Here is a 26,916-nt window from a genome sequence, read left to right on the forward strand (position 1 = left end):
TCTCTAGAGTCAGAGTTTTTTCTCAGTCTCCACCTGCTGGTAGGCGAGCACAACCCATCAGTCCAATCCTGGTCCGGTCCGGAGGGACGCTAAGGAATATTATTCCTCAAATATTCTATATCAATCTATTAAAGACCTTGCAAGTTAGGCAAAAGATCTTGAATGCAAGTTGCAATGGGAAGCCAATGAAGAGCCTTCGACACTGGGGAGACTCTATCCCAAACCAATTATGGATAACCACCTTTGCTATGTTCTGAATCTGTTGCAGTCTGTCTATCATTTTCTTTGGCAGGCCTAAGTAGACAGAATTACTATAGCAAGGCAGCTTTCTTATGGCACGATGACATTACAATGGAAATCGCGCCATCAGAGAGCTTAACTGATCATTTTCTTTCCTTTAGTCCCCACAGATCAGTCCAGAACTTGTGGGTTGTGTCCGACAACCAGAGGGTGGAGACAGAGAAAGAAAATAGTTCTTTATGATTCCCCCTTAAGGGTATCGTGCAGCCATAGAATGCTCAGTATTTGTTTGACAAAGAAATGGAGCTCAAACACAGATATCAGAATATGTAACATAAAGGCAGGAATTGTAAAGGAATGTATAAGAGTTGATCAAATTGAGGAGGCCTATCATATCACTCTGTAAGTGAAATCAGAGGTACTGCAACCAAAGAATATGTAGTTCAACAGCTAAATCTGCAGCTATTGAATTGTAATGAAATATAGCTCCATCATGAATGGAGGAGGTAACATATACTGCAGCTGAAAGACAGGAATAAAAAGATAAAGAAGAAGAAGTTCAAGAGTGAGTTTCTGGACTGATCTGTTGAGACTAAAGGAAAGAAAATAATCAGGTAAGACATAAGGAAGGAAAAACTATTGTCCCACAGATCAGTCCAGAAGTTGTGGGATGTAGCAAAGCAATTCATAAATAGTGAGGGAAAGCATAATCTGATGTCTAATAAGCTGGACTGGAAGTACAGTGAGGCTGTAACTAAAATGCAAAGAATTAAAAAAGCAAATACTAGATTGGGGAAACCAAGGATCTGCCACCCCATAGACAGTGAGAAAGAAAAAGCCTATAGAGACTGAGATACAATGACCTATAACTTTGAAAGGTATAGGCGCCAAAGACATTGAAAAACCTACAAAAAAAACACCACTGAAGATGAAACACCAATCAATATCAATATAGAACAGAAGAGTAGAACTCAATATTACTGTTAGCTGAAGCTCAAGCAAAATATTGTGATAAGCATGAGAGAGTCTGTCAGACTAAGCAAGTACTAATTCTAGAGTCAAAAACTCCAGTGCAAGAGGGGGAAATTGGGTGACCTAGGAGGAAAGCATGAAATCACATGTTCCAAGGCCCCTAAAAACTAGGAGTTCACAGCCTATCTCTTGAGTACTGAGAAACAACTCAGGAGACGGAGAGATCCAGCATGATCTTCCTAGAGAGAATCTATTCTATACTACTGGAGCTTGCTATACCACTAATATTCCTTGGGATTCAAAGCAGTTTACGTATTAAGAAAACCACTCCAATAATAATGGAGGGAATGGCAAATATCAAATGGCACAGCATTAAAAAACAAAAACAAATCAACTACAAAATTATTGTTCAAATTTATTTTATTTTAGTTACATTTGTACCCCGCGCTTTCCCACTCATGGCAGACTCAATGCGGCTTACATATACAGGTACTTATATTTGTACCTGGGGCAATGGAGTGTTAAGTGACTTGCCCAGTCACAAGGAGCTGCCTGTGCCTGAAGTGGGAATCAAACTCAGTTCCTCAGTTTCCCAGGACCAGAGTCCATCACCCTAACCACTAGACCACTCCTCCACTCAAATAAACAGATCTTTAACAATTTCCTAAAAGAAGAGGGAGAAGATACAGATCTCAAGTTCAAAGGAAGCTTATTCCAAAATCTAGCTCCAACAAATGGAAACGAGGCTTCAAAAACAGATTTAAACTGAAAATTTTTCAAAGAAGGAGAACCCAGCTTCAAAGTTCTCAAGAAACCCAAAGACCGAAAAAGTCACTAACTCAGTTAAATCCTCGGAATTCAGAGCAGAAATTGACGAAAAAAATCTTAAAATCAATACGCTTAGTTAACATTAGCCAATGAAAATCTCGACAGATAGGTGACACTATCAAAGTGGGCCCAAGCCCACTGTTAAGGCCGCTAAATCAAACAGACTGAATGACTCCTGGTCAAGAGTATTTTATGCTGCAGATCCAAGTCTGTGGAAATGTATTCCACAGGAGCCACAATGTATAGGGAATTTTCTCCAGTTATGGAAGTTGTTGAAAGCCTTTTGTTATTTTCTGAAGCTCTTAAATGCAGATAAATAGTCTATAAACCATCTATATATTAATTCTGAATGGTAAGATTTAATTAGATGGCTAAATACTTGATTGTAGAATGAATTTAAGATGATATAGTGGGAGTCTATATTTTATGAAAATGTTTGATTATCACTGTCTTAGTATTGTCTTATTTGGCTCACTGTGTATGCTTTATTGTTACCCGCCTAAAACGATGAATAGTGCAGGCTATAAGTATTTTAAATAAACTAAAGTGTAGTAAATTTAAAACAAATAGGAGAAAATATTTCTTCACCCAATGCATAATTAAACTCTGGAATTCGTTGCCGGAGAACGTGGTGAAGGCGGTTAGCTTGGCAGAGTTTAAAAAGGGGTTGGACAGTTTCCTAAAGGACAAGTCCATAGACCGCTACTAAATGGACTTGGGTAAAATCCACAATTTCGGGAATAACATGTATAAAATGTTTGTACATTTGGGAAGCTCGCCAGGTGCCCTTGGCCTGGATTGGCTGCTGTCAGGGATAGGATGCTGGGCTCGATGAACCTTTGGTCTTTTCCCAGTATGGCATTACTTATGTACTTATATGTTTCTCTAGGATAAAGTCCTCTTTTCCAAACCTCTCTTTTTATTGTCAGGGTACTGGAACCAGAAAAAGAAGAAAGGAAAGAGAATATACCAATTCTGCTGAAAATAAAACACTGATAGAGAATTTGATAAATATGAAAGAGGAGGTTGGAAGGATCCTGCATTCTGCACCTTTCAGAAGGTCCAGAGGAGAAGGGCAAACCCCTTGGACTTTATGGGTTGGCCTCCATTAGGATAAATCTCATAATATGCAAGAAGGAAAAACAGATGTTGCCGTGTACAGCATTTGGTAAATTAGGTGAATAGTTTCAAGACAGAGCCAAAACCATGCATAAGAGAAAAGGTCATTATAATAGGGAGTCACTGAGTTTAACAATATACCTGCAGGAGAAGCAATGTTCCAAAAAGGAATTAATAGCAGAATCCGCTTAGTATTATTGTGTTAACATAGATGATAGGAGAACCTACTGTAAAGAGTCACCTAAAATTATATGCAAAGGACCAACAATGGCCTCAGAATGGAACAGAGCAGAAGACTCCAAATTGAAGTGCTAGACGAATCGCAGCTGATAGATATAGTATAGCTGAAAATCTCACAGCAGCAAATCTCATAAGCCAAAATGAGTTGGAAACTGACGGCCATAAAATAGCCGACTCTCTCAGCTTGCAAGAGAGCCGAGGGTCTCAACTTGGTAAAATACCTGAGAGTCTCAGCCCAGCAGCTTGAGATGACAGCTGAGTGTCCCCGTTCGGCAAGACAACTTAGGACTTCTGCTTGGGTAAGACATTTTAACATCTTCATTTAGTAAAACAGCTGAGCACTTCAGTTTGAAAGTTCCAGGTTGGCAAGACAGCCGACTCTTTCAGCCAGGCCAGATAGCTGACTTTATCAGGTTGGCAAGATAGCTAATTGCTTCAATTTCATCAGATAGTTGACTGTCTCAGCTTGGCAATATTTCAACTTGGCAAAAGTGAACAGACTGTTTTGGGTAGCAAGATAACCGAGAGACTGAGCTCAGGAAAAGACCGCTGATCAGGACAGCATATTACTTCAACTTAGGAAGGCTTGACAGGACAGCTAAAGCTGCCAGCATGGTTGACAGCATACACATTCAGCTTGGGAAGACTGCCGACCCTTTTGGCTTTATAAAACAGCCAATTGTCTGGCTTGGAGGAATAACACACTTTCAACTTGGTAATAAAACAGAGTCTTCCAGCTTAGGCATATGGCTGAGCTTCACAGGCTGTGAGGACAACTGACACTTCCAGCTTACTAGGAAAAAACTTAATTGATTAACGAGCCAATCAGTGGCCATAATTATTCACTTTAATTGGCCTTAATTTGGAGTTCCGCGCACATCATATTTTATAACAATGTGCATGTCACTCATATAGTGTGTATTTTCAAGGGGGCGTTTCTACTAGTTACAGGAATTTTTATTAGTTGCCGGCATTTGCACCTGAATAAAACAGGCAAAAATGGAAGCGCCTCAACTTAGGCGGATAACCCTATATAGAACAGCGGTCGACGTGTAATTTTTTTCTGTGTCAATTTTTCAGCATGATGTACTAAATCTAGACCTTAGCGCATAAATGCGAGAGGGCAGGTCTCACATTTACACATGTAACAGAATACTGTCACATACACGCTAAGTGACGCATATAGGCGTGCGCATTCATACCTGCGATCGACAAGAGATGAGTGGGCGCACCTAAATGTGAGTATTTTATAAATATTTTATAAATACTTAAATTAGGTGTCCATCTGCGCTACCCGGATCAGACTATAAGATAGAACCTGAAACATGCTTCCCTACTTAAGCCTTTCTGAATTCATCCCTCTTCCAACCCTCATTATACATTCTTCCTTAATTAACAACACACTATCCCAATATACACCCTCTTCCCACTCCCTACCTCTACCACCCTCCTCCCTTACCCATCTTACTTACCTACATCTAATTGTCCACCTCTTTATACACTACTAGTAAAAAAAGCCCCGTTTCTGACAGAAATGAAACGGGCGCTAGCAAGGTTTTCCTCGGAGTGTGTAGGTTTGACAGAATGTGTTTGACAGTGACTGTGTGTGAGAGAGAGTGAATGTGCGTGTGTGTGACAGAGAGAGAGTGAGACTATCTCCTCTGTCCCCTGCCCCCCTCTCCAGCCACCCACTGATTCTCCTCTCTCCCCTGCCCCCCCTCTCCAGCCACCCCTCTCCCCTGCCCCCTCTCCAGCCACCCAGCGATTGTCCTCTCTCCCCTGCCCCCCCTCCAGCCACCCCGCGATTCTCCTCTCTCTCCTGCCCCCCCCTCCAGGCACCCAGCGATTCTTCTCTGTCCCCTGCCCCCCCTGTAGCCACCCTGCAATTCTCCTCTCTCCCCTGCCCCCCCCCCCCGTCCAGGCACCCACCGATTCTTCGTCGCTCCTTTGAAAGCCCTGCCTGTCTGTAGCCTTCCCTTCGAGTTCGTTCCCTGTGAGTCCCGCCTTCTGACGCCATGAACTCTTTCCGCGAGGGCAGGATTCTGAGGGAACGAACTGGAAGGGAAGGCTACAGACAGGCAGGGCTTTCAAAGGAGCAACGGAGAATCAGTGGGTGCCTGGAGGGGGGGTGGCAGAGGAGAGAGTAGAATCGCTAGGTGGCTACGGGGGGGGGGGGGGGGGGCAGGGGACAGAGGAGAATTGTGTGGCAATGACGGTCCGGGCAGGCGGGTTGGGCGTTTGTTTCAGACCGTTGATTGGCTCCTTGGTCTTGTGACGTTGCGGGACAGTGAGAGCCAATGAAACGGTGAATTACAGACTTACGAACCCTACACTGCCACAGTGCCACGGAGTCAGCTTCAGAACGTTGGAGGTGCTTTTTATTATATAGGATAATACAGCTGTTATCCATTCTATGTTATTTTGTTATATTATGTAAGCCGCATTGAACCTGATAATAAGTGGGAAAGCGCGGGGTATACGTGTTACAAATAAATAAATAAATAACGGAATCTGGACGTCCAGATGCCATTACAGAATTAGTGCTCAGCACGCTGCAGCTTGGCGACTAATGTTTGACCTCCTTAAAATCCTTTGAAGACTGGCTTCTATTAATAATTTAATACTCCTGATGCAGCCTATTTGGTGTTCTAATTCTTTTACCAGTCCAAGGATAGGAATTATAAAGAACACAGTCAACCCTACAATCTTATCCAAGGGCCCTTATGACCCTTCCCCCAAGACATCACAGTGAGCCCTCATGAAACTGACCTAGAGAGCTGTGCACATCTTTCACAACGGCCTTCAAATGTTCATGCAGGGTTATCCTTGCAGTCTCTGAGCTCTTCTGGAAGACACCGCCTAGGCTTTCTGTCAGGCACTCTGTGGAAACCATGAACTGCTCTAGATCCTCAAAGGAGCTCTCAATGTCTCGTTCCTCCTTTTCTTCTATCAGTCCTTCCTGGCTATCTGAGTCTTCAAGGACGGGTTCAGTAGACAGGCTGTAGCGCTTATTCTGTGAGGTGCTTGTGCTTTTGTCCTGGAGAGACGGCATGCACTGCAGACTCTGGGAGGTAGTCAATCGATGCCCTGCTGGAGTGGGCTTCAGTATCCCCTCACTACTACACGAGCGGGGAAAAGAGTCAGTAGATGTCTCAGAGTCCAGGATTTGGTAGCTAACAACTGGGTACAGCTTGTTATAGATTTGACGCTGAAGAGTCTTCAAGAGCTGGGAGATGGGGTGATCAGGGTAACTGCAGCAAAATCAAATCATATTTGTAGACTTAGACACAGGTGCAACAAGGTCAAAGTCAGATAATTAAAAATCAGTGGGCCCGATATTCAGTCGGTGGCAGGTACTGCATTTGCTGTCTGCCGTTGGCATTAAACCCAGATATCCAATGCCAGGCCATATCTAGGAACTGGCACTGAATATCCAGGTTTATTTTGGCCACTAAAAAATTAACTGGCTGTGCTGATATTCAGAGCTATCCAGTTAACGTTTTAGTGGTCAAAGATAGGCCTGCTATTTAAGCGGCCTATTCTGACTTCTCAACATATTTATTTATTTAGATTTTGTTCACACCTTTTTCAGTAGCAGCTCAAGGTGAGTTACATTCAGGTACTCTGGATATTTCTCTGTCCCAGGAGGGCTCACGATCTAAGTTTGTACCTGAGACAATGGAGGGTTAAGTGACTTGCCCAAGATCACAAGGAGCAGCAGTGGGATTTGAACCAGCCACCTCTGGATTGCAAGACCGGTGCTCTAACCACTAGGCCACTCCTCCAGATAGGAGCTGAATATCTGTGCCTAACCGGCTATGTTGCGCGATATAGCTGCTAACTGGGATATTCAACGGGAGATAACTGGTGGATAACCGCTGAATATCCACACTTACACGCTTAAACTCTATTTAACTGGGGAGGAGATATTCCTGGCCAGTTAAATAGTTCTGAATATCGGGGGGGGGGGGGGGGGGGGGGGGGGGGGGGGGAGTGAGTCTAGTTTCTTTGTCAACACTACCGCACAGTAAACAACACTACTTGTTCATTAGTGTACCAGGCTAGATCAGAACTCGTACATTACTTTCCCATCGAAGGGGCCAGCTCTGTGAGAAAATTCTTTGTATGTATCCAGGGAGAGGTTATTTTCATTGGACTCGGCACCCCCAATAATTTTGAAAAATAGTGGCCTCCTATGTTTCCCGTCACATCATGAGCCCCCATCTAATACCTATAATTAATAAGAATTCATCTGTCTATGGGAAGCTGTCACGTCACAGTAACATAGTAGATGAAGGCATGGTCCATCCAGTCTGCCCAACAAGATAAACTCATAGCATAAGGTATGAAGCGATGCTACATATGGATCTTGATTTGTCCTTGCCATTTTCAGGACACAGAACGTAGAAGTCTGCCCAGCGTTGACCTTGTTCTCCAACTACTGAAGCCGTCATCGAAGCCCCAGCCTCAATAGGGGCACAGACTGTAGAAGTCTGCCCAGGAGTGCAACCATTTTCCTGGAGGCGGTTACACTTACATTTGATAAATGGCTATAAATTGTAATGAGATCTTCAACATGAGCTACTGTTGACCAGTTATTTTACCACTAATTCATGCTACTTTAGTACAAGCCCTATTTTATGCATTGAGACCTACTGGAGGAGTGACCTAATGGTTAGTGCAGTAGCTTTCAGGCCTGGGGAACTGGGTTTGATTACCACTGCAGCTCCTTGAGACACTGGGCAAGTCCCTTAACCCTTCACTACCCCAGGTGCAAATAACCTTAAATTGTGAGCCCATTAGGGACAGAAACATAACTGCAAAAAAAAAAAAAAAAAGCATATGTAAACCGGTTTGACTATATCTACAGAAAGGCAGTATATCAAGTGAGGAAGAAACAGAAACTGGGGTTAACATTAAAATAATGCTGGGCAGACTTATACGGTCTGTGCCAGAGCCGGTGGTGGGAAGCGGGGCTGGTGGTTGGGAGGCAGGGATAGTGCTGGGCAGACTTATACGGTCTGTGCCAGAGCCGGTGGTGGGAGGCGGGGATAGTGCTGGGCAGACTTATACAGTCTGTGCCAGAGCCAGTGGTGGGAGGCGGGGCTGGTGGTTGGGAGGCGGGGATAGTGCTGGGCAGACTTATACGGTCTGTGCCAGAGCCGGTGGTTGGGAGGCGGGGTTGGTGGTTGGGAGGTGGGGATAGTGCTGGGCAGACTTGTACGGTCTGTGCCCTGAGGAGCACAGGTACAAATCAAGGTAGGGTATACACAAAAAGTAGCACATATGAGTTGTCTTGTTGGGCAGACTAGATGGACCGTGCAGGTCTTTTTCTGCCGTCATCTACTATATGTTACTATGTAAATAACACATTTTAATGGTAGCCCAAGTTATACAGTATAATAAATGCACTCAAAGGAGAAATTAGGTCTTACCTGATCATTTTCTTTCCATTAGCCCTTCCCACTAATCCAGAACCTGTGGGATAGTTCTGTCCCTCAACCAGCAGGTGGAGATAGAGAACTGAAAACTGAGCTGAGATATATCTCTCTTGGCATCCAGTTCAGCTCCTCAGTATTTACATAGACGAACAGTAAGGAGGAACTTAGAATAAGCGCAACAACCTTAAACAACTCGCTAACCTAAGACTAACCAGAAGAGCAAATATGTGTGGACCTCTCATCTCTGGACAACTTGTAGAGAACGAGAGATATGCAGGAAGCACCATGCAAGGTGACAGTCATTATTTGACCCATTATTTCGCACCTCGTGTGGGCCTCCAGAATAGTAGGAAGGAACAATGGAAAGAAAATTATCAGGCAAGACCTTGTAATTTCTCCTTCCATTACTTAGCTTCACACTATTCCAGAACCTGTGGGATGTTCAAAAGCAATCTCTAGAATGGATGGGATCCTGATGCTGCCGCCGCCCTGAGGATCGAAGCCCCAAAACTGGCTTTCGAGCATGTCGTTAACGTCCACCCTGTAGTGCTTGGCAAAGGTTTGCAGCATTGACCACGTCGCTGCCTTGCAAATATCTGCCAGAGACAGTAAGGTAGTCTCCGCCCAGGATGTAGCTGTACGCCTCATAGAATGAGCCCACAAGGCCTGAACAGCCTGCTTCCATGCAAGCAAATAAGCTGATGCGATAGTCTCCTTCAGCCATCTAGCAATTGTGGGCTTGAAAGCCATGAGGCCAAGCCTCTGTTTACCAAAAAGCACAAACATTCTGTCCAATTTGCGAAACTCATTTGTAACTTCCAGATATTCTAATGAGGATCTATGCACATCGAGAAGCTTCAAGGAAGAATACTGGGTTGGCCTACTTCCCCCTCCTCCAATTGGGGGGGTCCCGTCCTCCATGCCTGATAGAGGGTCCACACGAACAGAGGGAAAACCAACCCCTCCAGGAGCCTCAGACGGGCCTTTTGCAACCAAAACGGGGGAAGTGGGCCCAAAAACCGCTGATTCCGCAGCGTGCGCCGCTGACAAAATGGCGGACGTTCCCGCCAAAACCGGAGCCGCCGCCGATGTCCCGAGCGGCATCCCCGCTGTCCCAGCAACTCCTGAAACTGCTGGGACCTCCGCAGTTAACTCGGGGGGGAGCCGCAGCCACCATCGCCTGCTTTGGTTCGCCACAAAGACGACACTGCGCTCCCGGGGATTCGACACCGGAGCACTTTGCCCGCCATCTAAACACGAGGGCAAAAACCACTGCTGCGTGAAACGGCCCCAAAATGTCTCTCACACACTCAACACACTCGCGCTGCTTTCACACTCTAACAAAGAACTGAAACTCCGTTCGTTCCGAGCAGGAGAAAATTCACTGTTGCTCTTAAAGAAACAGAAACATAAATTGGCAGCTGAGAATTGTGAGGCACTCAAGGCTACAGTACTAGGAAAGCAGCCGAGGCACAAAGCTGCCAGGATCTCAAAACAGAGAGCAGCACAGGGGGAGGGACCCAAAATAGGTGTGACACCCCAGGGGGAAAACACTGGGCCCCACCGGACCCAGGGCCCCGAAGCACTTCCTATATAATAAAACACACCTCCAACATTCTGAAGCTGACTGCATGGCTGAGGCATTCCTGCTCTCTGTATCCATCTCCTGAATTGACATCACCTACTTCCGGGTTCGTCACAAGCAGAAGTGACCAATCGCACGAGGTTTCTCGGCTTCAGAATGTTGGAGGTGCATTCTATTAAATAGGATTGGTCAGTTCCTTGAAGCACAGCCAGAGCTCAGCGTCCTGCACAGTAACGCTCAGAGAGAGGGAAGGGGGGGGGGGGGGGGGGAAGGTATCTCTGTCACACACACACTCTCTCTCTCATACACTCTCTCTGTCTCATAGTCAATGTCTTTCTCTCTCTCACTCTCACACACTATCACATTCACTCTCTATGTGTCACACAGTCACTCACACACTCTCTTGGTCTCATACACTCAGTCTCACAGAGAGTCTGTGTCTCACACACACTCTCTCGCACAGACACACTTGCACCCAGACTCACTCTCTCTCTCTCTCTCACACACTCGCACATTCACTCTCTCTCACACACACAGTCACTCTCACATACACTCTCTCAAACATACACACTCCGAGGAAAACCTTGCTAGCGCCCATTTCATTTGTGTCAGAAACGGGCCTGTTTTACTAGTATTTATTATTATGATTTTTTTTTTCAACACACGTACAGGGTATGCCAAGAAACAGAAAATGGTCAGGAAACCAACAAGTCCCCGTGACCTAGTATCCAAACTACCTCACCAGACTATTGAAGACTACACAGGCTGTCCATCTACCTCTGCTGAGACTGAGAAAATACTGGCTAGTGGATGTACTGCACAGGTTATATATACAGTATTCAAAAGCTCAGTGTTTCTCAGTCTCCCTCTGCTGGTAGGAGGACATAACCCACGCGTCTTGACCGGTCTGGAGGGTCGTGGAGGAAGCAGAGATTTCTCTCCACCCAAATCATGAGGGAGGCCGCCTCCACCACCATCGGACGGCTGCAGGTCCCACTTTGTTTGTTGATATAAGCCACTGCTGTCTCATTGCTGGAGAAAATTTGGACAGGGGTCCCCTGCCAGAAAGGGAGCAAACTCAAGTAAGGCATTCCGCACTGCCATGAGCTCTAAGCGATTCATCGGCCACTGAGACTCCTGTTCCATCCATGTGCCCTGTGCCAGATGAAACTTGTAATGAGCTCCCCAACCCGACTTGCTGGCGTCTGTTGTCACCACCTCCCATTGTGTTAGGGTGCTCAGACAGTCAAATTCCTGGGCGACAAACACCACTGCATACTCTGTCTGGCAACCAACATCTAAGGAAGATGAAGGTCGTATTTCAACGACACCGGAGACCAGCGGCTGAGAAGAGATTCCTGTAATCACCATATACAAGTCCTTGCCCATGGTACCACTTCCATCACCGCTGTAACTGACTCCAGACCCTGGACGTAGTCCTAGACCCTGGGCCTGCCTTGACCAGGGAGAAGACGAATCTGTTGAACCAGTTTCAGCCTCCTGCAAAACACTCCCGTGCTGTGTCGAATAGAATGCTCAGATACTGCAGCATTTGTGATGGCAACTGCAGAAGATGGACAACTTTGTCCACTGCTGCCATGCTGTCAAAATAAGGCAAAGCATGAATGAGCCAACTGTCGAGATACGGGTGAACTCTGACTCTCTGGCACTCAATCGCTGAGATACAGGTGAACTCTGATTCCCTGATGCTGAAGGAAGGCCACCACCACCATAACCTTGGAAAGCATTCTTGGAGCCGTGGCGAAACCAAAGGGCAAAGCCCTGAACTGAACGTTACAGCCCAACACTGCAGAACGTAGAAACCTCTGATGTGGTGGCTATATGGGTATATGAAAGTACGCCTCCTTGAGATTGAAGGCAGTGAGAAATTCTCTCACTTGAACTGAGGCTATGACTGCTCTTAGTGTCTCCACGTGAAAATGGGATACTCAAGGCAGGGATTTAGACCTCTGAGATCAGGACAATGAAGAAGACACATGGGCTCATTTTTAAAACAGAAAAATGTCTAAAAAGTGGCATAAAGCAGCATTTGGACGTTTTTTTTCACAAAAAGAGGCATAAATATCATCCATCAAGCAGGCCAATCCTGCTTCCAGCTGGGCATTATGGCAAGATAGTCTTCTTAGTCACTGCTATAACCAGGGAACCCAACTTGGGAAGCTGCAATTTATCTTTCTCCTCTGGAACTAATGGGAGCAGGCAAGCCATGGCTCTTCCCCATGTCCGATGAGTCCCATTCTGCTGCAATCAAGTCCTGAATATCTAGATGCATCGAGAAAGCCTTAGAAGGACCTCTAAGCCCCCTCATGATCGACAAAGATGGAACTTCTGACTGCGAAGCAGAAGGCTCCTCAATGGAAAACACCACCAGTGCCTCAGAAATAAGAGTACTGAGCTCCACTTTATGAAACAATCTCAGTACTTTCAGATCATCCCCCCCTCCTGTAACGGCTCCTTCAACGATGGCTGCTCTGAATAGACCAAGACCACATCAGATAAGGAGGAAGAAGCAAATTTAGCCTCATCTTCCCACTCCTGAAGGTCTAAATGAGGGGGGGGGGGGGGGAATCAAAGGGGTTGGCGGAGGGCAGGGCCAAATCTACGGGGGCCCATGCCCCCGTGGTCCCACGTAGCTACGCCCCTGCTCTAGGGACAAGGAACCTATTGTACCTGAATGTATCTCACCTTCAGCTACTACTAATAAAGGCAGGGGTGTGCTGGTAAATTGTTAACAGGGGGCTCTCTCTCGCCAGCAAAGTAAAAGAGAATTCAGGAGGGGCCCAAGCCCACATTTTGGGATCCATTTGTTAAAGTAGCCATGGCGAACCGGCTCCCAAAATTCTTAAAAACTTAACAAACGGCTCTCGAGAGCCTGTGAGAGCCTGCTCCAGCACACCACTGAATAAAGGTCTGAGCTAATTCTAAAATCTTAAATCTAAATCACTGCCATGGTATGCACAAAGCTAAAAAGGTTTAGAACATTCTCATTTGATACCTATGGGAAACGTGTTCATAAAAAGTGAATACTTAAATTCAAAGTGTAAGGGGCCCGCTACAAACCCTGAAATCAGCTCTGCAGCTGGAAAGCTCATGCCTCAGTAAGTGCCACCAGCCTGCATTTTGGTAGTTCTCACTCCCATTGCCCCCAAGTCCTAACATAGAAGCCTGTGAGAGCAACAGTGCTTCAGCACGCCAATACTGTGTAGTTTGTGTTGAGTTTCGCACCCTTGATCAGTTTGAAAAATTGGCTCCTGTGGTCCCTGATCTCACTTTAATGCCAACTGGCTGCAACTAACATTTTGGGAACGGACCCTGGGGAATCTGATTAGGTTAGTACCTGAGGATATGGAAGACCAGTTCAGTAACCAGAGACAAATCATTTGGACTTTTCTTTATCTTGGCTTTCCAGAGCTTGGGCCACTCCTGAAAGAAATATAAAACGTAAAAGAATGTAGATATCGCACTGCAAATGTTCCAGTACATCCACTCCCCAGTCCTACAGTTCTGCTCAATACAAAGAAAGCACACACAAAATGTTAACCCACCCCCATCCCCAACATAAATACATACACAGCCCCCCACACCCATCCCTTTCCCATAAAAAATGTACACATGCAAATACCCCCCCCCCCCCACCTCATACATGCATCCTGTTAGTGAGTGGAACCATCTCAGAACCAGACAGGGTTTCCAGACAGAAACATATTGGAGGTAACTTTGTAAGCCTTTTTTCCTGTGTAAAATGCTGATTTACACACGCCAAAGGGCTCTTAGAAAATGAAGACACAAGCAGGAGCATATTTATAGAGTAGTCATGATGAGGGGAGACGTTTGGGCACAGCATAAGTGGAGTCTGATTTACGATAGAAGTCAACTGAATTTCAGTTTCAGCTTTGGCACCAAAACTGACCCAAAATCCGTGCCGCTTGAAGTCTCAGCAGGTGTATGGAGTGTGGGTGCAGGAAGGGGGGCTGGAAAAAAGATTGGTGAGGGAGATATGTTGTATATGGAGGGGGGAAGGGAGGAGGGGGCATGTATCATCCTCACCTTAATATTCCCTTATCTCTTGTTTGTCTGTCCTAATTAGATTGTAAGCTCTGTCGTGCAGGGACTGTCTCTTCATGTTTAAGTGTATAGCAGAAGAGGCGGTAGCAACAGTGGCCAGGAAAGAGTGGGGTTCTTTCCTGCCCCAAAGAGGCTACTAGACCACCAAGGCACATTAAGGTAGGTTTGGGGACGGCACCCTGAGGATCAGGGTGAGGGGAGGGGAGAGCTGGACAGGTGGATAGATAGAGTCGTGTGGGTGCAAGGGGGGACTGTACAAAAGATGGATGGAGTGTGAGTGCAGGGAGGGGGGCTGTAAAAAGGTGGATGGAGTGCGGGTGCAGGAAGGGGGGCTGGAAAAAAGATTGGTGAGGGAGATATGTTGTATATGGAGGAGGCAAAGGGAGGAGGAGGCATGCAACACAAGGATAGAAGGGGATGGAGAGGAGAGCAGAAGGGGACATGCTGCTCATGGATGGGAGGGAAAGGAAAGAGGGACATGCTGCTCATGGATGGGAGGGAAAGGAAAGGGGGACATGCTGCTCATGGATGGGAGGGAAAGGAAAGGGGGACATGCTGCTCATGGATGGTTGCTTTTTTGGAAATGTAAATCTTTTCTAATTTTGGATTTAGCAGAGTATAGAAGAAAATTCATGTCTGTTAATTTTAAAAGTACTTTCACTGATTATAGAATCTGGCTTTCTTGAGGGGGGGGGGGGGCTCCAGTTTTTGTCTGCATGCTTTTTGTGGCCTCCTATTTGGTATCAGTTGAGGGTCTGTTTAGTTCTGAATGTGTGACTGACGTGAAGGATTCTGTCGGCAGTATCTGTATAGGAATATGTAACAGTCCAGCTTGTTCCAGTTTCCCAGAAGTAGGTATATTGGTATTTAGAGTGAGAAATAGTCTGACACTAAATCATATGTCAGCTTTAATGTCAATACATTTATTGACAAAAACGTTAGCAGATTGGGATGCAATTCCATTTGTGAAATCTTGGATGAATAGCAAACATAGGTTGGCTACAGATACAAGAGTGTGGCAAAAAATCAACCAAGCATTCTGTGAAAATCAATTGACTATATGGAATTTACAGTAAAGAATATGGTATGTTTTAATATTATTTGTAAATTGGGTGCTGCCTAAACACATCCTTTGTACCAATAAAATGTATAATCTGTTAGTAGAAATCCACAAAATGAAAAATGCTTCAAATACGTTATCAAAGGGAAGGAAAAAGCCTCAAAGAGTTCGAATCTATCAAAAAGATCTTACTTTTTCATCGTCGGCTAAAAAAAACGTCCAATTTTTTATATGAAAAATGCAAAGACTTGATTAAACTATAAAGTTCCCATTCTTATCATATATCAGAAATCCAACTCAATGACACTTATCTTTAAAAAGCTGGATATGGTGCTAGCTGCAGCAACCAAGCCCAACCGTGATTCTCAGATGGTGTATTTATTTATTTATTACATTTGTACCCCGCTCTTTCCCACATACAGCAGGTCCAGTGCGGCTTACATAGTAAAAGAAAGCATCTTACATGGTAAAGAATACCGTAAAAACAAGGAAATGTAGGAACAGTATTATAAATTGTGATGATCATAACTACAGAATACGGCAGCCAGACTAATATTCGGCACACCAAAATACGAAAGCGCAAAACCCCTGAGGGAAAAACTACACTGGCTCCCACTAAAGGAATGCATCACGTTTAAACTTTGCACCCTAGTCCATAAAATCATCCATGGTAACGCCCCAGCCTACATGTCAGACCTGATTGATCTACCACCCAGGAACGCAAAAAGATCCTCTCGCACATTCCTTAATCTTCATCCTTCCAAGTGCAAGGGTCTGAAATACAAATCAATGCATGCATCTACCTTTTCCTATACAAGCACGCAACTCTGGAACGCGCTGCCACGCAACCTGAAAACAGTCTATGAATTGACCAATTTCCGCAAACTACTGAAAACCTATCTTTTCGACAAGATATATCACAAAGATCAACATGTGTAACTGTATAATCTAATATGTAACTGTATAATCTTAAAACTTCCAGACTGTTTATAATGTCTTATAATGTCTTTCTGCTTTAACGCCTTCATGTATTTCACCACCATGTAACACAAAACCCTCTGTAAACCAAATGTATATTTACTGCTATTTCCAGTATCCATGACGAATTGTAAGCCACATTGAGCCTGCAAAGAGGTGGGATAATGTGGGATACAAATGCCATAAAATAAATAAATAAATACTTACCTTATGAAAGGCATTACAAAGGACATGTGAAAAGAACGTAATGAACTAGAATAGGGAAGGTATACTGCCCTCGGGTCAACGAATGGTGAAAACTCTTAGGCTTAATCACAGTGTTCTGCGCAAGTTCCTAGGTATTTTTCATTTTATGGATTTCTACTAACAGATTTTGCGTTAGTGCTTTTGATAATTCACACCCATTGAGTAACATTATAGTTGATACCAGTAAAATGTATAATACAGTTACATACATATATACAGGGGGTTTTTTTGTTTGTTTTTAGAGAGCGACTGTTGTTAAACATTTATCAGCACACCACTGCGCCCCCCCCCCAAGGGTTCCAGGACAGAAGCCCAGTTTTGTTCCACTATACTCTTTGGCTTATATACGAACGTATCACCAAAAGGAAAACGAAGTGCTTTGCATCTAATGAGATTACATCACTACAGCCTTACTGGCTGGACCTTCTCAACCGGGGCATCCCATGCCTTCTGCCTCCACCCTCACTATCTTCCCAACAAGCTGGAGCCCTTTTTCTGCCATTATGCTCTGCCACAAGAAAGCAGAGCTGCCAAGTTCCCAGTTCCAGGAAGGAGACTTCTTAGCCAGTCCCAGTACAGATTTGAAATCCCTGATCCTATCCACTGAAATGAACGCTGCAGGTCCAATAACGCATCAGGGTAAATGTTTCAGGCTATGCTTGCAATTCTGACATCTCCCTCCTGGATCTGGATAATTTGGCAGCTCTGAAAAGGGCTAGTAGATCTTTACTTGGTCTACAGCAGTGTTTCCCAAGTCCGGTCCTGGACTAACCCCTTGCCAGTCAGGTTTTCAGGATATCCACAATGAATATGCATGAACTTGATTTGCATACACTGCTTCCATTATATGCAAATCTCTTTCACGCATATTCATTGTGGATACCCTGAAAACCTGACTGGCAAGGGGGTAGTCCAGGACCGGACTTGGGAAACACTGGTCTACAGGAAGAGAAAGGTGACAGGGGAAGTGTCTTTTGCAACTGATGCGTAGGGAGAAAGGGTGGGGGGAAGGGTTGACTCTCTCCCAACCAACATATATTAAAAAAAGCAAATGTAAGTTTTGCTCTTATTCCAGACACAAACTTACATGATCCTGCTCATACTCCAGCACTGCAGCATACAGAAGCCTCTTCTCCTGCTCCTCAGGCGTCACCGCTGTGATACTGGAGAATCGTCTGAGGAAATAAACACAACGTGAGACACCAGAGAAACGGAAAGAGAGGAAAATGATACACACAAACGCGAGACGTTACACCTGTAGCGTCTGGACAGGGGAACAGACGCTGGGGTCCAGAGAAAGTCCAAAATGGATACCATTGAGTCTGTGATTTTTTTTCTTTAGAACTTTCTGTGCAAACATACAGATAGTTTAGTGCCTCTGAGATCCTGGGGTACGAATCACACGCAAAGTTCCCCTTCTGGTATCTAAGCCATAAATGGAATGGCCTGATTTCCTTTTTAGTCCCTAAGAAATAGCTTGTACTGAGCAGAACTGCGCTTTTTTTTTTTTTTTATATACATGATCATCCCACTTCATGTTGCCCCTGAAGAGGGGGAGGGGGAGAGCAGAAGGCTTTGTTAAGGGTAGAGAATAAAGTGACAATTGCCAGGAGTGGGGGTGTCTATAGGCTGCACCTGGAAACAAATTCAGCAGTCATTGTGAACAATACATTGAATCGATATATGCTACCTGTGCAGTGCTGGTCAAAAAAGCAAAGAGAAGGTTAAGAATAATTAATATTTTGACACCCACCAGACAGGAGGCTTTCTATCCCGTTATAATTAAAATGGGGAGCTAGGAAGAAAAGGGAAAGTAAAGAACTTGATCTTAGGGTACAATTAGCTCACCTGGAACGTCTCCATCGGGAGGGGGGAGCAAACGAGGTGTTGGCAGGATTGAGAAGTTGTCGTCAGGAACTTCATAAACTTCAGGTCGAAAAAATAGAATATATGAGGAAGTTAACCCAAACCCAAAGTTTTTGAATTTGGAAAAATAAATCAGGTAGGATTGCTGGCCAATCTCCTTCGAAAGCGACAGCAGCTAGCCACCATCATTAAAATTAAGGGTCATGGGGATATTTTGTACTACCAGGATAAGGATATTCGTACAAGTTTACCCAATTCTATCAAACATTGTACAGTGCAGGGGAACAGGTAAATCCTACTAGGATCCATGAACACCTCCAAAGACTTAGGGGCTCATTTTCAAAGCACTTAGACTTACAAAGTTCCATAGTAACCTATGGAACTTTGTAAGTCTAAGTGCTTTGAAAATACACCTCTTAGTTTACCAACATTGACTAGTAAGGAGAGTGACCAGCTAGAGGCACCTTTTCAATTAGATGAAATCCTTTGAGCAATTAAGGGCCTTAAGGGGAGAAAGGCTCCAGGCCTGGATGGTTTTTCTACAAAATATTTGTAGGGGAAGTGGGTAATCTAGTGCAAAGGGTTGGTAATGCCTGTTTTAATGGCCAGCAACTTCCATTGAGTATGCATGAAGCGGGAATATCTTTGCTCCTGAAACCGGGGCGAGACCCAGCCCTATGTGGCTCCTACTGTCCAATCTCGTTACTAAATTTAGATATAAAAATTTTGTCTAAGATATTGGCAGATAGGTTAGGGCGGGTGCTCCCACGTTTGATACATACGGATCAATCAGGGTTCGTGGTAGGAAGGCAAGTAGCGGATAATAACAGACACACTTTACACATTATGTGGAAGGCCCAGAGGATGCTGAGAAAGCTTTCGATAGGGTAGAGTGGCCATATCTACTACTACTACTACTATTTAGCATTTCTCTCTGGCAAGTGTTACAACACATGGTGTTGGGCTGGGGACTCTTGGGTTGGCTGGATCGTCTGTATCAGGATCCGGTGGTAAGACTCAAGATTAATGCAGGTTACTCCTCTACTATCAAGATAGGGAGGGGTACTCAGCAGGGATGTCCATTGTTGCCCCTCCTTTTTGCTCTATATATTTAGCCTCTCGCTCAAAAGGTGAGGCTACTGGACAATATTCAGGGAGTTCAAGTCGGACAGAGTGAGCATAACCTGGCTCCCTGAAAAGCAGGAATAAACATATAGGCAAAAATTTCTTTGGGTAATTTTCAAAGCAAAAGTACATATTTTCACTTTGAAAATCTGGTAAAGTTCACATTCAGGACATGTATTAAATTATGCCACAAGGAGGCAATTTTAGAAAGGTTTTCCATATGTAAAACCTTTCACATGGAAAGCTTGCCTAGGGTATCAGATAACTTTGCTGGGTCTGTGCCAGAGTGAGAGGCGGGGATAGTGCTGGGCAGACTCATACGGTCTGTGCCAGAACCGGTGGTGGGAGGCAGGGATAGTGCTGGGCAGACTTACACGGTCTGTGCCCTGAAGAGGACAGGTACAAATCAAGGTAAGGTATACACAAAAAGTAGCACATATGAGATTATTTTGTTGGGCAGACTGGATGGACCGTGCAGGTCTTTTTCTGCCGTCATCTACTATGTTACTATGTAACCTAGCTGTTTTTGCAGACGATATTTTATTTTACATGAGATCGCCGGGTCTTACTTTACCAGTTTTGATGCGAGAACTAAATAATTTTAGTAGATTATCTAGGTTCAAGATCAATTATGACAAATCAGAATTCATGGAAATAACAGACATGCAAGGGGAACTGGATCCTGGGACCAGGGATTTTCCCTTCCGGCATGCTCGGGAGCACTTTAAGTATCTTGGGATTCATCTCACTCGTGATATTTCCCAATTATATAATTATATATTTATTTATTACATTTGTATCCCACATTTTCCCACCTATTTGCAGGCTCAAAGTGGCTTACAGAGTTTTGTTATGACATAGTCATTCCAGATACAATCAAATACAGTTAGATACAATTCTCAGATACAATTAGTAATGTATACAGATTGAGAGAAGGAATGTGTTAGGCAGGATAGTATAGAAGGTGGACTTTAGTGATTGGGAGGGTTGGTGAGGTGGTTTTGTACGGCTATGGGTTCTCTTTGTAAGCCTTGCTGAAGAGATGTGTCTTCAAAGATTTGCGAAAGTTAGTTATTTGTTCCCCTGTTCAAGCACCTCCGTAAAGATCTGGCGGATTGGCAGGGTAGATGGGGCCGCACTGCGGCAATAGGAATGAATATTTTACTAAGACTACTATTTTTATTTCAAACCCTCCCAATCTCAATTCCCAGGTCTGAGCTGGAGCGTTTACAGTGTGATATATCGGGGGGGGGGGGGGGGGGGGACACCGAGACTACATAGAACAGCGATGTGGAGATCGGTAGAAGTGGGAGTACGGGGAGTTCCAAATTTACTTTGGTACTACTGGGCAGCCCAATTAAAGCTGATTTCGGCCTGGAGCCAGGAGACGCTCATGGTAGTGGCAAATATGGATCAGGAATATGTAAGGGAATAAGTTCTGGGGACAGCTTTGTGGCCTCCCTGTCCTCCAGGGCTAGGGTTACTATATGTCCGGATTTACCCGGACATGTCCTCTTTTTGAGGACAAGTCCGGGCGTCTGGACGGGTTTTGCCAGTCCGCCCAGATTTCTGGACAAACGGGCGGGCGGCAGGCCTATCCTAGCCTCCCCTTCCCTTCCTTACTATCTACTGCTCTGGTGGTCTAGTGACCTCTTCAGGGCAGGAAAGAGCCCCTTGTTTTCTGCCCGGAGCGCTGCCCTTGCCCTGCATCCTGTTGCTGTGACGGTCTCGGGATTCAAAATGGCCGCTGACAGTTGACGCGGCCTCGCGAGACTTCAACTCTCGGTGGCCATTTTGAATCCTGAGACCGTCACAGCAACAGGATGCAGGGCAAGGACAGAGCTCCCGGCAGGAAAAAGGGGGCTCTTTCCTGCCCCAAAGAGCTCACTAGACCACCAGAGCAGTAGATAGTAAGGGGAGGGGAGGTGACGGGGGGGGGGGGGGGGGGAGGGGAGGGGAATATGTGACCCGGGGGAGGGGAATATGTGACAAGGGGCGAGGCGTGGGCGGGGCAGGGGCAGGGGCAGGACGTGCCCTCTTTTTGAGAGGACAAAATATGGTAACCCTATCCAGGGCCTATGGTCAGCTCACAGATAACCCATTTGTGCTGCATCTTCTGAGATTGTGGTGCTCTCTTCGGACCTGATTTAGGAGGTCAGGACAATCTTCTTTATAAGCACATGTTAGTTCAGAGCCCGGGTTCAATGCAGGATTTGGGCATCCTGTATTTAAAAGATGGGCAACCCAAGGTCTCATATGCTTCAGGGACTTTATAGATGTGGGAGAGTTGAGATCTTTTGAGGAAGTACGAGAAAAATACGCTGAATCTGAGGCTTTTGATTAATATATCCCAAAAGGGATGGTTGAGGGAGGATGATTTTGAACATTTTGAAAATATCTGGGCCTCAATGGGGAAAATGAAGGGTACGATCTCTACCTCGTATAAGTGTATTAGGGGGGCTAAATTCCAGAAATTTACATATATGAAACAATGGGAACAAGAGTTCGCGGGGGAACTTACTGAGCATGAGTGGAAAGCGATATGTAGAGAAGTTGAAAAGGCTTCAATATGTGTACGTGTGAAAGAAAATGCATATAAAATATTAACACGATGGTACTACACCCCTGTAAAGCTACACACAATGTTTCCTACCTCTTCCAGTACTTTGCTGGCGATGTGGTATAGAAAGGAGAACTTTTCTACACATCAGGGGTGTATCTGCGTGGGGCCACAGGGGCCTGGGCCCCCGCAGATTTCGCCCTGGCCCCCCTCCTGCCGCCAGCCCTCCCCCGCTGCCGTTTCTTACTTTTGCGTCCGCTTCCTCCTGCGCCTTTAAAAATATTTCTTCAGCTGGCGGGGGACCCCAACCCCCGCCAGCCAACCCGAGGTGACAACTTGCAAGTTCTTCCTCCGCCGTGGCCAACATGCTGGAGTTGAAAGCATCTGAATCCAGTTCGGAGTCTGACAACGTGCTGCGACGTCAGACTCCGAACTGGATTCAGCCGCTCAACTCCAGCATGTTGGCCACGGCGGAGGAAGAACTTGCAAGTTGTCACCTCGGGTTGGCTGGCGGGGGTTGGGGTCCCCCGCCAGCTGAAGAAATATTTTTAAAGGCGCAGGAGAAAGCGGACGCAAAAGTAAGAAACGGCAGCGGGGGAGGGCTGGTGGCGGGAGGGGGGTGGAGAGAGTCGTTGGTGGCGGTGGGGGGGGGGTCCGGTAATGGCGGAGGGGGGGGGGTCGGTGGCGGCATGGGGGGGGGGGTAAAATGTGCCCCCTCCCTCTGGCTCTGGCCCCCCCTACCGCCGGAGGCCAGATACGCCCCTGCTACACATATGGTGGTCCTGTGATCGGCTCCAATCCTTTTGGAAGATTGTGGTTGATATAGAAATGCAACAGAAATAGGGTGGAGAGGGCCCAATATCAAGAGATCAGTCACCACACACAAGGGTAAGATGCTCCAAAAAACTTTAATCGGTCCAGGACCCAACACGGTCCGTGTTTCGGCTATATCAGCCTTCCTCAGGGGTCAATCAATTGGAATTCAGCAATACATCAACTGAAGGAGCATTTAATAATCAATTAGTAATGATCACAAAAACCTTTGCTGAGGTTCGTAAATCAGTTCTATGCTGGGAGCCCAGTTCTCCTCCTGCTCTTCTGACTCGGGTCTTCCTGATTTGTGAACCCCACTTTGTCTTTCTGATATAGAATTGCTACACATATGGGCAAACCTTTCTCTACTGACCCAAAATGGTGTTTATTGGGTTTGGGAAACAGAAGGGGGTCTGAAGCGGCAGAGACGCTTTAAAAGAATGTGCTTGGCTGCGGCCAAGATGGTCATTGCTAACCATTGGAAATGGTCAGAGGGGCCGAACGAAGCTGATTGGCTCTTGAAGTTATCCGTGATTGGAGAGCTGGAAAGACTTACAGATAAGAGATTGGGACTTTACGATCCGACTTCCGACCTATGGACACGTTTTGTAGCTCTAACCCAACGTTCCTAAGGAGAAATTTAATGGGAATGGGTGGGAGTAGGAGGGAGGGGGGAGGGATAATTGTTATGGGAGAGATGGTTTAACATCCTTAGCTTATTGCATATAAGTGTGTTGGATTAAATATGCTAAGTTGTACTGAGCATATACTGTTTGTAAATTTTCCATATATTCAATAAAAATTTAATGTTAAAAAAATACAATTAAACTGTGAAGTAATTAAGCAGTTAGCATAGTTGGATTTAAAAACTGGTTTATTCAGTTCCTGGAGGAAAAGCCCACTGTTTACTCACTTTCTCCCTCCTGTGCCATATAGGTTCCTCCTTGCTTTTGCCTCTATCCCCTCTCATCCCACCCTTTGCAAGCTAGTCACAGCTTGGTATTTAACACATTATCCACAGACCCTTCCCCTCCCCCCCAGCGGACCAGCTTACACACCTTGAACTTCTTGCAGAGGTGTGTGGAACTGGCCAGAGCCTAAAAATTGTTTTGTGTAGTTTTCAATCCCCCTTTCAGATTATCATCGGAAAGCTTTTATTGTTCACTTACACTTCCTAATAATACTATTCTTTGCTCTTCTGTAATGACCTAAGGCAGGGAGTCTTAGCTCTCAAAAAGTTAGGCAAGAAATAGAGTTGCATCCCACTCCCATACACACTGTGTGGAGCAATTAAAGCATCCCGTTCTCAGCTGCATGTTACAGACTGTGCCAGCACTCTTGTTGCATCCCGCTCTCATGCCCAGGTCTGCCTGTGCAGAAAAATCCCGCTCCGGGACGGTGTAAAAGCCAGATCTGCGGGATCCTCGGGATCCTCCGGATCTAAGTACTACCATCCGGTTTTTACACCGTCCCTCCCATGTGCCTGTTACAGACTGTGCGGAGCAGTCAGAGCTGCATCCCTCTCTCACGTGCCTGTTACAGACTGTGCGGTGCAGGCAGAGTTGCATCCCGCTCTCACATGCCTAGTGCAGCCTGTGCAGAAAAGTCAGCTGCATCCCGCTCCCGTGTGCCTGTTACAGACTGTGTGGAGCAATTAAAGCATCCCGTTCTCAGCTGCCTGTTACAGACTGTGCCAGCACTCTTGTTGCATCCCGCTCTCATGCCTAGGTCTGCCTGTGCAGAAAAGTCAGCTGCATCCCGCTCCCGTGTGCCTGGCTGTTACAGACTGTGGGGAGCAGTCAGAGCTGCATCCCGCTCTCACATGCCTAGTGCAGCCTGTGCAGAAAAGTCAGCTGCACCCTGCTCTCACGTGCCTGCCAGAATAGTCAGAGCTTTCACCTCTTACCTGTTGGCTTCTTCTTGCAGCCGCTGTCTGCGCTCCTCCATCTTCCTTTGTAGCTGAGGAGGGGACAGGAGTTAAGGGCAAGGCTTCTCTAATCTCCACAACCCTGAGATGGGGGGGGGGGGGGGGAGGGAGGGAGACAGGAAGCATAAGAAAGGCCTGGGCTCATGTTACAGCCTCCCACTGGTTGCCAAGGTCCCTCTAAATTCTGGTACTTCACAGATTCCCAGGGCAGGAAGTGTAGTCCTGCCTCCAGAGCAACTGGTAAATTATCCTAAGCAAAAGTCTTTAGAGCAATCAAGACATGAAAATGGTCTCCTGTCTCCAAAAGGATTAAATTTATGCTGTGGGGATGGGTGTTTTATCCATTTGTCCTACTAAACAGTCCTGAAAGATGGACTAATTGAAAACTGCCCCTTTGTCCAGATAAATAACTTGGGAAGTTTAAACACTTGGAAGCATCAAATGGGAGAATAAGTTAGTAGTGATTAGCAGCCTATAAGGAAATTCCTTAAACATCAATCACAATCATTGGTATGGGGGGGGGGGGGGGGGGAGGGAGGGTTTCACAAAGGGAAAACTGGTTGTACTGATTAGCCAAGCTGTGACATGGGATGAGGAGGCTGGGAAGCCACACAAAAAAAAACAAAAACACAGGACTTGCCCAGTCAGCGGGGACACAAAAAAATGATATTATTCTAGGGCTCCCTAATAGCAGGAATTCTCTTAAGTTCATTGTATTCACAGAATTTAACAGTCTCAAGAACAAAGATTCAGAAACTAGGAAAGTCTTGGAAGTCTACAGAAGCTCAAACTCAGGGGAAAGGATTTACCTAGATATCGGGGCCACATTTTATATTTTGTAACATTCGGAGGGCCAAAACACGCACCATGATATTCTGCCACTTTTTGTGAAATAGTGGTAAAATACAAAGGTACATTGTCCTCCCCACAGTCTTCATCCAGACCCTCTCTCCCCCCCCCCCCTCCGCCCATGTACCCCCTGATGCCCAGAATTCCAGTGCTGTAAGAGAAACACTGGCTCATTAACAAGTCAGAATTAATAACCAATTCTTGACACCAACAGTATGCAAATTAGATGCACGCTGTTAGTGAGGTGCTTCAGTTGGTAAAGGGGTCCAAACATTCCTGGTGCATGCCCATTAGGGCTGTGCAGGAGGCACAGCTCTTGTGCATATGGCCAGTAATGAATGGACCCCTCCTTGAAAATTTCCCATGGGGGCCTGGTGGCCCCCCCCCCCCCCCGACCCTACCTCAAGATCTAACAACTTCCCGTGGGGGTCTGGTGAATCCCCTGATCTCCTCCCAGAAAAAAAAATAAATACTCTGGAGGTCCAGCGAGCCCACCAGCCTCCCCCCCCAATTTAACACTGGGCCCTGGCAACCTAGTGTAATCCTACCCCCCCCCCCCCCGACCCCTCCTCATACCTTGTGTGTAGTCAGAGGTAGGAGGGAGGTGCAAGATGACTGCACCCCGCCCCTGCATCCTGGGATGCACTGGGACTTAGCTGTAAGCACCACAAGAGCTGCTAAGCTTCTGTGGGACAGAAAAAAAGCACTTGGTGGGCTGTAGGTTGGAAAACCTTTATCTGGGGGGGGGGGGGGGGGGGGAAGAATTTACTACCTATGGCACAATGGACCACATTTAAGTCACATATAGGCGTATTTTCAAAGCACTTGGACTTACAAAGTTACCAGTAACCTACGGAACTTTGTAAGACTAAATGAGCCCCATTGCCTTACAAAGCTTTCTAAAGTGATCGCAAAGATTAAAGATGCTTGTCTGTATTTAGACCCTAAAATTGCAAGACTCCACTGTTACTACAAATGATA

General features: G+C 45.8%; 1 protein-coding gene across 1 annotated transcript in view; it reads right to left on the reverse strand.

Moving 5' to 3' along the window:
• VPS9D1 (VPS9 domain containing 1) overlaps nt 1-26,916 on the reverse strand; it is a 64,661-nt gene that overhangs the window by 20,911 nt on the left and 16,834 nt on the right. Inside the window, exons 7-10 of the mRNA XM_030204614.1 lie at nt 25,066-25,118; nt 17,883-17,970; nt 13,784-13,869; nt 6,169-6,650 (exon numbers count right to left, since the gene is read on the reverse strand). Coding sequence (XP_030060474.1) covers nt 6,169-6,650; nt 13,784-13,869; nt 17,883-17,970; nt 25,066-25,118 — 709 coding nt within the window. The remainder of the gene's footprint in view (nt 1-6,168; nt 6,651-13,783; nt 13,870-17,882; nt 17,971-25,065; nt 25,119-26,916) is intronic.

This window comes from Microcaecilia unicolor, chromosome 5 (genome assembly GCF_901765095.1).
Source record: "Microcaecilia unicolor chromosome 5, aMicUni1.1, whole genome shotgun sequence".
NCBI lineage: Eukaryota > Metazoa > Chordata > Amphibia > Gymnophiona > Siphonopidae > Microcaecilia > Microcaecilia unicolor.